A 13,048-nucleotide genomic window follows, 5' to 3' on the forward strand; every position below is an offset into this window, starting at 1 on the left:
AAGTTTCTAAATACTCCTTAAAAATCATTATTCGATGACTTGTACAAGAGTTATAGAGGTTTAAAGTCGAAGAGTGGATGATTTTTGACCCTTACTTCGACTTTAAACCTCTATAACTACTGTACAAGTCATCGAATAATGATTTTTAAGGAGTATTTAGAAACTTCAGAATCTAAGCTAAAGATACGTATCCATGAAAAACCTCAAAAAAAAATCATTTCACCCTTAAAATTGCCAAAATAGTTGTCAAACTCTCCAAAAAATGTGATTTTTTTTTATATTTTAGCGATTTTAAGGGTGAAATAAATTTTTCTTGGTAAATCTATGGATATTGCCACGTAGCTTAGATTTTTAAGTTTTTAAAACGTCCCTAAAAATGATCATTGGGCCGTCCGTTCATGAGTTACAAGGGTTTAAAGTGAAGGGGATGATAGTTTTTATTGTGTAATCAGTTTTACCCCCTTTTAAGGGTGTTAAAGTGAATTTTCCCGGGCGGTGCCCCGATTCCGCATTTCTGCGCATCGAGACGAAGAGAATGAGTGGTCAAACTCGAAAATCGGAGAACTTTTATTTTTTAGCCAAAAAAAATGGAAAGGGGTACCACTTGCCATTTTTTTGGGTCGAAAAATCAAAGTTGTCCGATTTTGATGATCGAGGACTCATTCTCTTCGTCTTGATGCGTAGAAATGCGGAATCAAGTCAAACATTATGAAAATTAATTATTTCACTCCTAAAATGGGGCAAAACCGGAACTTGCTCTAATTTTTGCATGAATTTCGCGACAATTATGATTTTAATTATATCGACTTTTTTCCTGTCGTCGAGATCTTTCATTTAAGCCCTCGATCAACCCCGTAGCATTATTAGCATAAAAGTTATGCACATTTTCATATCTTACACTTTTCCGCAAATATGTCATACATCAATTCCATTATGTGTATTGTTTTTGCAAGTATAAAACATTAAAAGTACATTTGGAGTAAAGAGAAAAAATTTTCAAAAAAAAAAAATTTTGCTCCCCGTAGTCCCACGAGGGGAGCGTTGAGGAACTTCCCCACTGGGGAACATTTAGGGAACATTTGGGAAACAAAATTTCTTCATACGGGTAATAGAACAGTTTCTATCCGAGCTCAAACTAAAAAAGTAATACATCTCAAAATTGATCATCATCGAAATGATCCATGAAATCTAATTGCACAAACACTCCAATTTTAGACTAACTCTGTGTTTTGTATGTAAACAGACTCGTGATTGTTGGGCTATATCTCCCAGTGTATACTTGGGAACAATCTAGCTCTACCCTATACGCAATGCGATTACTTTCTCAAAGGAGTATGTGCATTGGGGTGACTTGCTATCACGTTAGTCATGCTGTATATATGCTCACATATATATGCTCTACATACATCTATTGGAAGGTGTATTAGTTCGCTATCCCTGATGTAATTTAACTGATGTCAGGATCAATCGTAGACCTCCCTTCTTGCCGTTGTCCCTTGCTCTCTTCTGCATCCTATATGCCTCCACTATAGTTGTGCAAATGGCACAATACCACTCTGGTACCTACAACGCGGATCACTCGATTTCCCAGAGCACGCGTGTCGTACGTGAACGCTAATGTCATTTCCATCTATTCACCACAAATAGTAAGCCAATAAAAGGGACCCATATCTTTCCAGTCAGCCGTTATCTTATGTTACAAAGAGACATTCTTCATCATTATTCCTTTTACGTATTTTGATGGTTAAGTTCTCAACTATATTAATGACTAATGAAGACAAGAACTCATTTCCATGACTGAAAGTACTGTTACTACTGATACCTTTGACATTCAGGAAAACGTTGTAATTTTTGCATCAAAGTTTCTAATTTTTATTCAATTACTTTGTGCTTATGCTCGTTAATCAAAATCTATTGAAATTTTAATGATTTTAATAATTATAATTAAAATTGTTATATTTCAAAGTGTATAATAAAAAATCAAGTAAACTTTGAAAATTTTTATTTTTAATAGTCTATTATTAAACAAATATCATTTATTTTCCTTTGTAAATATTTTATTGAAAATAAAACAAATCTTTATTTCGAAAAAAAAAATAATAATAAAGGGGATAATTTTGTTGTGAATAAAAGTTCATTAATGATTAAAAACTTTTTCACTATAATTTTCTACAACATAAATTGTATATTCATTAAATTATGTACTAAATTTATTTTATCTTTAAATACTATTTTCATTTAAATGTCAACTTTACAATGTCAGTTTCAATGAATAACACTTTTAGTAGATTATTTAAATATTTCAACAAACATAAAAGCTTTTGTATTTATTGAAATAAATATTACTTAACTTTCTCTGCTGACAACTGATTGATCCACCTTTCAATAAATTAATCTCCAATATTAAAATATAAACATCAAGATTTAAAAATGGATCAAAATTGATCCTAAAATATTCCTATCTCAGTGAAATAAAATTAACCCACTCTGAGTAAACAGATTTCACATTGATTGAAAGAATAATCATCTTCAAAGTTGAAATAATCTTCTCATCAATCTTTAACTGAATCTATTAAAAATAAAAGAGAGGTAAATCAGGAATGATTCCAGTATGATAATAGCTTTTTTATCACTCAATTGAAAGGTAAAAATCAATAATGAACGCAACAGAATAGCAAGCAAGTAGAGAACATCAGTGGTGTGTATTCATAGTAAATGTATAGTTTCCAATGATAGTTGCACGTTCCGGAAGAGTGGGTAACCCCGCGTGTTAGTGAGGGCGAGTCAGAGCAAGTGCCGTGGCGGTTGAATGGGACAGGAGAGACGTAGTCATTAATAAGCGATGCTCCAGTAGACAGAGTCTCATTCTCTTGCCGTTACTCCACCTTATTGCGTACTACATCTACCTAAGGATGAACTCCTATTGCATCTGAACCACTTACGAGACAACTAAAAGACAAGAAGAGAAATAAAGAGTGTTAAATAATAGAAAGGAAATACTTATTCTCGTTCTTATTATGGTTTTGCAATAGATTCTACTTACTAGAGTTGTCTACATAATAATAGTGCTTTGGATCCTTCAGCTTGTGTATTTACTCATGATGCTGTAAAATTATGTCTAAGTAATATACGCATTCTGCTATTGAAGGTAGCTAAGTCTCCAGTTCACTACAGCTGTATTTGGTTTTTAGAGTCTAAAATTAACTGGAAAATTTTTGTTTTGAAGATCATAGCTGTTGATGTGTTATCAGATCAACTTCTCCTACAATGTTTGCAAAGATTTTCTACATGTATATATATGTATATACCTTCAACATTTGCATGAATTGAAGTGCATGTTATTTCATGGCATTTCTCTTCATTTCCTTGTTTGGTATAGTATTCAACTGAGAGTTCGGGGAATCCGCTTACCAGATTTCCAAACTGACAGACAAACTGAAAATTAAATACCTGAGGGAGAAACTCAACGAAATGTCTAATTGGACTTTGAAATTTGTTTTGTTACAGGTTCACTAGGCACGTCAGTTTTTGACACGGATGTCTATCTAGTTGGTGCAAGTGGAGGAGTTTATGCACTTTTAGCAGCCCATCTTGCAAATGTCTTGTTGAATTACAATAATATGGAGTTTGGAATCGTTCGGCTGATTGGAATATTTACTATTGGTAAGTTACTTTAGGTTAATTGTAATAATTATATGCAGCAAGAAGAAGTAAACTTCTGTGCAATGTTGTATTGGGTATGGAGAGTCACGTGTTACCAGTAACTCTTTGAGCGGAAAGAGAAGGACAAAATTAGTTGTTTTCTTATAGGTCTCACCAGCACTCTCATATCTCTATACAGATTCGCCAAACTTTTGCATCCCTTGCAATCGGGCGCGCCGAGTTGTCGAAACTCACCTAACCACCAACTAGGTAAACAAGCCTTGCTATGGTCCATCCCTTTACTCTCATTTCACGAAGAAGTTTACCATCAGTTCCTGCCTACAATTTCCTGATAGTTTCGTTGAGTTCTAAGATTAATTTTACAATTATTATTAACCACTAATCCAATATACCTTTCTGTTTTCATACTACAGTCCATTAATTTCTTACCTGTCGAGAAAATTCAAACAACAACTAATCCAAAATTTCCAAGACATTTATTAATTTGTTTTCTTTAATCTCTTTGAAATGATCAATTATTGTCATTTTATTTCTACTTAATTTATGTACAAAAAACAACTTGATCTTTTTTTAGCATATCTATTTTGTTATAAATCAAATAAATATATAAATAGAAAAAGAAAAATAATTGATTGTTCAATGTCATTTTTGACGTCAACATCAATTTGAAATGTTCAATCCTATTTCATTTATTTATTATTTTTTTTTCATCTCTACTTGCATGATTTCGATTAAAGTCAATGTTTATTCGAATTCCAATCAATTCGGGAAGCTGATTTTTTGCGTAAAATTTTTTTAATTAAAAGATAAGACCGTAGGGGGTAATTTGCAGCGTCACCTGATCGAAGAGGCGTCGAGTCTAGGCGCCGCAGTGGAATATAAAAATCGATCAGACGTTTTACTCCGGTTGGCTGAGTATTTTAGATGTCAAACGATACAAGTGAAATGGCATTGGATGAGCGGAGAGAAAAGGGGGAGAGATGTTGGAGACCGGAAATAGGGCAGGTAGGGGTATAAATCGCGAGCCGCGTCACTGCGCACGATGTCCGGTTTGTAATGGAAAAAGATATGATCTTGGTGCATGAAACCAAGCAAAGGCTCTGCAGGGTCGATAGATCAGTAAAAAGAAAAAACAAAAAAATTCGAAAAAGTAAGAGGTGTTTTTTCAGGATCATGATCTGTCGTTCTCTCTACTATCATTATAACCTAGACACTTTCATCTTTATACACAAACTGATCCTTCATTTTCCATGAATATTGACTGAAATGTTCTATCGATTGATGTTGAACTATATATGAGCTCGCAAACTTGTCAGTTCTTGATACTTTAAGACTCTTCAACTGTTTGTGCACTTCATGAGTATAGATATAACGAAAGCTCATCAACTGTAATAATTTATAGACATGCAGGCTTGGATGTCCTGCAAAATAGGTCGTGATAAAAAGAAACCCTGTGGAAATTTTCATGAGCACTAGACTTATCTACCTTGCGAGTAATTAGGGTGGTGTTGGTCTAGGTGTTATTTCGAGCGTAGCTTAATCCTCCCACGCGAAGAACCCAGGAATAGACGTAATGGCAAGCGAGGTCTGATAGTAGTGGTGGTGGTGCTCGCGCTATCTTCGATTTTCCCGGGCATTTGTCTTGCTGGTTCAGTCCCTACGGCAGTAGCAAGTAGGTTGGAGTCTCCGGCGAACGATTATCGAGCCCTATAATTCGCGAGGGGTTTATATTACTTTATATATCGCCTGATCGAGCCGATTTGTTTGAAGCCAAATCCCCTTCTTCTATACCACCACTACCTTTTCTCTTCTATCCTCGATTCATTATCGTTACTGCATTCCTTTACCTTCCTCGTTCTTCTGTGCGACTTTAAATTGCAAGATAAATCTTGTGAAAATGAGACTAATGATCGTTTGTCCTTATTATGTTGCAGCCAGTGCAGACGTGGGTTTCGCTATCTACGACAGGTACGCGGCTGAGCAAATGGGCCCACCTGTCTCGTACGTGGCACACCTGACGGGGGCTCTGGCCGGACTCACCATTGGTCTACTCGTGCTCAAGAACTTTGAGCAACGATTGCATGAACAGTTACTCTGGTGGGTTGCCCTGGGTGTCTATGCTGCTTGCACCATCTTCGCGATCATGTACAACCTCATGCATCCAGACTATCCATGACGTGAGGTCAGCTTCGCGTATGGTGTACCTAGGAACACGTAACGCGAAGCTGCTCTACAGGATCTTATTTCCACGTCGTCATTGATTACCTCCGAGGTCTTGGAAATTACTAAAGGCACGAGGATGATGCCAAATAGCGAAAAATGTGGAGAAAGGTGATATGAAGAGGCCAGGGAATAACGTACCAAAGACACTAATCCAAGGAGACAAGAAAATCAATTAAAGGATGAAAAGATTGTCGAGCGTGAAAAGCAAGTAATGATGAAGAAAAAAAGAGTTGTTGGATAGTCTGCAGGCTGGACCAGTTGACTGACAAGCATTTCTTTTCTAACAACGATTCAGGTGAAAAACATGTATAGTGGGTTGATCGAAATAGAGTCTCATTGCACCAGACGTCAGGAACATCCTTGAGGAAAAAGAAGAAAAGACTTTTCTTGACTGGGAAGTGAATAAATCTACAAGAGCAAGAAGAATAGCGAGGAACGTACGTATGGTGCAGAGATAAGAATATATATGTGTGAATCGAAGGCCGAACCCAATTCCTTTTCCATTCGCTTCGAATCTGTCGTTTACCTCGCTCGACTTATTTTTCTAGAGTGCATATACAAGTTCGGACTGGAGGAGAATCACTAAAGGCAAAGGAACTCTTAGAGGACAGGTGGTTTTGGTCCCTTGAATATACACCGCTCGATAACACAAGACTGAATATCTTTTGAATTAATTTAATTGGCATGAAGGAATGATATATGAAAAATTGTCAAGTAACAATCGTTACTCATCTACATACGTTCTACTGCATTTGTTTTCGTACTTGTATAAATGTAGTTCAGTACACATTTCTATCTTTCAATGAGAGAAAGAGGAAAAATTATTCGTTTCACTGCTGATTGTAAACACACTACCTATTTATTTCACATGACTCGTATGCACACTTGTAAATAAAATGTATAGCGAATTGGAGAATAGAAAATGACGTGGGGGCGAAGTAATCGGGACGTCCTTGTTCCTTTATCGTTATGTAACTTCCCGGCGAATCATCGTCGCGTGGCGGCCCGCTTGCAGTCGAGCTCGACGACATTTGTAACGGCATTATTAACGGACACCGACTGTGCACAATGGCTAAATATTATCCCAGAGTTCAACAGTTATGCGACTCTCGAAATAATAATGATTGTACATCAAATTATTTTCCAAATTTAACTTTTCCAATTATTCCACTCTGTTCGTCCCCTCAGAAATATTTCATTCTCTTATTGGTCAAGTCAGCATACACGGACGCTAAATATACGTGGGCATTTAATAGTTTTTTTTATGTTAAAGTATAAATATAAATATATTGTTTTGTCTTTGTATTATATGTTATAAGTTATTCTGTCCTCGTTTATATTTAATTTAATACTATGAATATTTATTTGTAAAAGTCATGAGAGTGAATTAAACGAGTCAAGAATTGTCTTTATTTCGTTATAACAAGTACTATGTGAAAATTGTCAAACGACTTTAAAATAAAGTCTGTTGTTTGTGAGTTTAATAGTCAATTAATAAGCAAAAAAAGTCACGTGATAAATGTAATAACCGTGGTAGACATTCCGATTTATAATATAAACAGATTTTCATAATATCAGTTTAGAAAAAAAGGAAGTAGAGTACAATTTTTTGTTAAATAATCCAAATTCGAATCACGCACAGAATGAAGAGAAAAATGAAAAACAAAAATGGCACAAAAGTCTTGAATGTAATTCCAGTGAGAATAGAAAAATATCGAAATGTTTTCATTCGTGCGTAACTCGAGTTGGAGAAAATATTGTATGGTGAAACTGTAAGGTACTATCGCACGATCGAACAATATGAAAAGCAAGAATATAACGAGTGAGAAGAGTATGTGAGAATGAGCGATAAAATTAGAGTGATGAACGATGCTAGTCAATTAGTACCGACGAGGGTATATATGTTTAACCCCTGATGAAACTTAAAGGTATCGCTTTACATAATCTATTTGCAACCCTTATGAAGAAGTTGTTAGATGGGCAACGAGAAACAGCCATGGTTATAGTGCAAGATTGTGAAGAGAATTGGTATGAAGCGGAAGAGAACAAGTTCCGACGATGATGGGTGTGCGCGGAAGCGTTGAAGTAATTACACGTGAATAATTAAATCTCCACCGCGTTCAAACGAAACAAGAACAGAAGCATCAAGTGATGCACGGAATTCTGCTTCATAACCCGTTGATTTTTAAAGCAAACATCAAACCTAGCTGTAGCCACAACTTTGTTAACCTCATACCTCTGAATCGTTGAAAATACGTATCATCAGAAACGAAATACAAGCAAATAGTTAAATTCTAGAATTCTATTATCACCGATACCATTATATTCTCGCCAATGATGCTCACACACTATATGCGCATTACGTTTATTATTTATGTTCATTTATGGTTTAGAGACATTATGTGTTATTGTTATCATTGATATTATTATTATATTACGGTTATTGAAATTATTATTATTATTATTATTAATATTATTATATACAGTATGCATTGGAGTGTGAAAAAAGAAAGAAAAAGGAGAAGACAATATTGGCGTGATTTCACATGACAATATCATTATTCACAATTATCATTAGAATACTGTTAATGAAAGATAATACTGCCACATAAAGTACTTGGTTACACGCATTTATTTAACGTCTTCTCCTTTTCCTGTGGAGTGAATATTTTTATTTTGTTACTTTATGAATGTATTGATCTCTCTAACACTACTCTTTATAAAATTCACCCCGACATGTGTGTGTACATATATGTATGTATGATATTTTGATAAAAATCGAAATGAGAGTAATGCGGCAAGTAGTCAACCGGTTAGACTAGAGATAGTGAGATCGATAACAAGCGAACGAAGCTACGATGACGAGACGAGTGCGAACTATTGATGATAAATTGTCGGTGTTCTTGTCACGTGTCGTTTCAACTAACGATGCGTATAAATTTTTCTGCACAGTCGGTCAATTGGCCGCCTACGAGCGTATAATTTCTTCCAATCGCATTCTCCTTCATTTCTCGTGTGCGCAGATGGAAAAATTTATTATCCATCATTTCTTTTTGTCGTGCTCGTGCACACTCGCGCTTACTTTGTCGTTTCGCTTTGTCGTTGGTCTCAAGCCGCCGCTTTCGAACAGCCGACTCGCAGGTGTCGTTCCGTTGCTACGCCAAGAGCAACACGCGTTTTACCCCGCGTACATTTCAGTCTCTAAGAACGAGAATAAAATAAAAGAAGCTTATATATTATACTCCCATCTGCGTTCTCGCGAGAGTTGCAATCCTCGTCTGCCATAGTATTTTTTTTTTTTTTATTCTTTTCATTTACTTGCACATTCATAATAAAAAGAATACCTACTTGAATATTTTTTTCGTAAAAGCTCCATAAAATGGAATATTGAAAAATTTTATTGCCACTCTCGTGGGACACTTTTGTGAGATTCCATACAATGTAAATAATAAAAAAAGATAAACGCACGTGTACAGATTTATGCTATAATACATAAGTAATTATATGATTAATAATAATATCAGTTATTATTAATTCATCATGCGTACGATCAGTCAACAAAAATCCACAAGCCAAAGAAGTGGAGCTAGTAAAGATTATTAAATAAAATAATATTGTAATAATATTGATAACATATAATAGAGAGTAAGATAAAATAATCTTGCTAAATATCTCGAGTGGTTGTAAATGCGTATACTTTTAAGAGAATATATCATAAGATAAATTATATTATAAAAGAACAACAATCATCTTGTAAATTATTTATTACTTCTGTTTTTCATAGTGACAGAATTATTCCTCAAAAGTGTGAAAAAATAAAGTCATTTGTTATAACTGAAAAAAAAACGTAAATCAAGATTTTCGTTTAGCTGAATTTCCCCGCAAAAGCGTAATCGTAAGAAGAGAAATGCAGCGGGTGGCCAGAGATAAGAGAAACTACTATTTCTCGCCCTGTGAAAAATCGCTCTTTCTCTTGCTTCAAAAGCTCTGCTATAAGATTGCTGCTACATTACTTTATCTCTTACATCATTTTCTGTTGTTTATTTTTAATAAAACTGTTGATATTAAATTTTATCCAAAGATATTTACGCAGTCATTTATAATAAATCAACCGTATATTATATAATTCACTTAAACATATTTTTTAAATATTAAAAATACGACTAATAAATACCGATTATAACTGGAATCATTTATGATGATCATATTTATCTTAAATTTTGACAATAATCGTAGCATTGAATAGAAATAAGTAATAGAACTTTTTGTCATTAATTGACAATTACTACTGTGACAATTTATGAAAATAAAAAATTATAATTATTTGAATACTATTGCTCTGTCAAAGAGGCCTACTTTATCAGCTGAAAATTTGTTTTTATCAATGAAAAGCAACTTTATCGACAAAATGATCAATAATGAAGATTTCAAAGAAGTTCCATCGAATGGTACTATCACATACAATTTTATCATCATGAAGTAATTCATTAAAGTTAAATTTTACTTATACGATTTATGATAAACTAGTTTTCTGTTCCTATTCTACGATTGGTTAATTTGAGTTCTATTTAATCTCATCCTCAATATTGAATTTCCTATAAAATACAGAAGCCTGGTTGGCTTAGCTCCTTCATGATGGAAGGTGGTGCCATATGATGGTCACTTTCAACATGTGTGCTTGTTCAAAAAGGTATTACAGTAGGTATTGATTATAAATTTATTTTCATTGTTACAAATATTTAAGTTCTATTGCATATATGAGATACAAATGATTTATTACTTGTTGGTAAAACTTCTCAAAGTAACATTAATTGTTTTATTGCTTCTTTCATAATTTTTGTAGGATACTTCATTAAATTAAAATGACCATGATCATAAATTATTGGTAATATTACGAATTTAACGTTAAGGATATAGTTAGTATGTTGAGAGAAATTTTTTCAATTTAAAGAATATTACAAAATAATTAAACACAAGAAATATTTAAATAATGAGAGAATAATTATTAAAATAATTTAATGTGGGAATATAATTGTTAATTACTTCTCAAAATTAATAAAAAATAGACGGACGTTACAACTAATTGTAATGTGTCAGTTAATTTTTTTGAGCAATATTGGAAGTTAGGATGGGTATTTGTGAAATAATCAAGTACAAGTTGAATTTCTATTTAAAAATTTATAACTTAGTTCTTTATTATTATCACGGAGTGCATTTAGAGAAAACGTCCTTACATTACAGATAGTCGTACAGAACTGACTAAAGACCTTAAACTAAAATATTTTATTCGCTGTTTCTCAGTTGCGGACGAAAAGCAATAAACCGTCTCAGTTGCAGACAGGGTCCATCCAGGTTGCGATCATTGTCTTAAATGTCATCTCCGCCTACTATGTACAAAAATCTAAAAGTAGGGAGAAGTAGGTAAAATAAGTAATGCTTATTGGTTCGAAGATTACTTGCCAATTTCTACAATTTTGTAGGCAAGGCTAATTCCTCACTCTGTTTTGGTACCTGACTATTTTCGAATTGACCCCGTCCGCAATTGAGACTACTATGGTCAAGACCCTGTCCGCAACTGAGACATTTTATTACACTATTTTTGGGCCTCGTCCGCAATTGAGGTGCAGCCATATTATTTAGGCAAAGAGGTCTTAGCCTCTTCTCTATTTGTTTAAACATTACAGATGGTTATAATAAAGAAAAAACACGTGCAATACTTTGAAGATAGAGTACCAAAAAACTTAATAAAAAAAGAGCCCTTTGTATGACGCAAGTGTCTGAAGTCATAAAACAGGGTTGGGCCTTGGTTCTTTTCTTTATATTAAAAATATGTTTATAACTAAGTGCAGAGTTTATAACCATAAGTTTAATATTTAAAAGGCTATGAAATAAAATAAACAAAAAATTAACTAAATAAGATTCATTTTTGTTTCAGAGAATTCAACAAGCGATTCACTTTGTCCCTTTTATGGACCATAATATGCGAAATTTCTCTTGTTAACTTTTTTTTATAAAAATAAATAAATAAAATAGAAAAACAAAGCAGAGTACTAGGATCTAGAGTAGCGGTAGATACTCGGCGCCACACCACCTGCACATTCTGCCCCTTATCCATCTGTTGCCCCTCGTCAAATTACAATCAAAGCCCGATGTAGTCAACCCCGTTGTAAGCAGCATTTCATTCTAGTCAACTAAATGCTTTCATTACAGTCAACTTCCCCATCTCCCACCAAAAACATTTTTAACCAATGAGAATCCGTAAATACGGCGCTGAATTTAAATTTCTTTTCCTTCTGTATGTCGGAGGTTATACATTACACTCTATACTAAAAAGTTCGCGCGTGACATCACGACGCAATGTTTAATTGCAAATATCTCGATAACTATTCAACATTACGGGATAATTTTCAATACACAATTAAAAATGACTGTTAGCTTTCATTTAAATCCAAAATGAGATCTATTCATTGAGTATTTATCGAGATACAGATTAGGCCACGCCCCTAATTCCGTTTTTCGCACATTTCAACTCGATTTTCAGCCTCTTCTTTGTCAGTCTTCCCTTAAAGCCATCTAACGCGGACCTTTCATATCAAGGATCAAGGTGTATCCTAGGCGTAAGTAGTTAACGAGAGAGAGAGAAAGCACGCGTAAGAGCAGCTAATCACGGAAGAAAAATCTAAGTGGAGATGATCTAGCGTCCAAAAAAGAAATTTAATAGCCTAAGGTATTAGGTTAGCAGAAAGGCCATAAAATGACCTCATCGAGCTTTCTGTCAATTATTGATGATTAAATTTAGGCCGTAAGAGGGACGTTGGAGATTGTACAGAAATTTATGCCTAATAACTTGTGTGAGATAGATTACTACCGGATCTATGCTCAATACCAAGATCTAGCGTTAGAGAGTAGAAACTAGAGACCCGCACGTAATCTGTAGTACCTCAACCTTTAGTACCTAATATAAAAGTGGATTCCGAAGTGGATTTCTGAATTTATTATTGATGATTTTTTTTTTTTATAGATGATTTAATTTTTTTGACATAATCAATAAGCCAATTTCGTTCTATACAAGAAGCTTCAGTCTCTTCTGAAGTTTTGGCCGGGCTTGGTAAAAATTTTACCTGTACTCTGCCGTAATTTTTGAAGAAGAATTTCTCCAAGT

At 34.2% G+C, this 13,048-nt stretch overlaps 1 protein-coding gene across 3 annotated transcripts in view; it reads left to right on the forward strand.

Moving 5' to 3' along the window:
• Nucleotides 1-6,639, forward strand: part of stet (stem cell tumor) — a 39,386-nt gene extending 32,747 nt beyond the window's left edge. For 2 of the 3 annotated variants that reach the window (XM_035081373.1, XM_035081372.1), the window contains exons 5-6: nucleotides 3,508-3,663; nucleotides 5,598-6,639. In XM_035081373.1, coding sequence (XP_034937264.1) covers nucleotides 3,508-3,663; nucleotides 5,598-5,839 — 398 coding nt within the window. In that variant the 3' untranslated portion in view covers nucleotides 5,840-6,639. The remainder of the gene's footprint in view (nucleotides 1-3,507; nucleotides 3,664-5,597) is intronic. The other variant, XR_004690196.1, reaches the window with a different exon arrangement.
• The last annotated feature ends 6,409 nt before the right edge of the window (nucleotides 6,640-13,048 follow it).

This window comes from Chelonus insularis, unplaced genomic scaffold, assembly GCF_013357705.1.
Source record: "Chelonus insularis isolate UGA/USDA-ARS -01 unplaced genomic scaffold, ASM1335770v1 contig_323_pilon, whole genome shotgun sequence".
Classification (NCBI taxonomy): domain Eukaryota; kingdom Metazoa; phylum Arthropoda; class Insecta; order Hymenoptera; family Braconidae; genus Chelonus; species Chelonus insularis.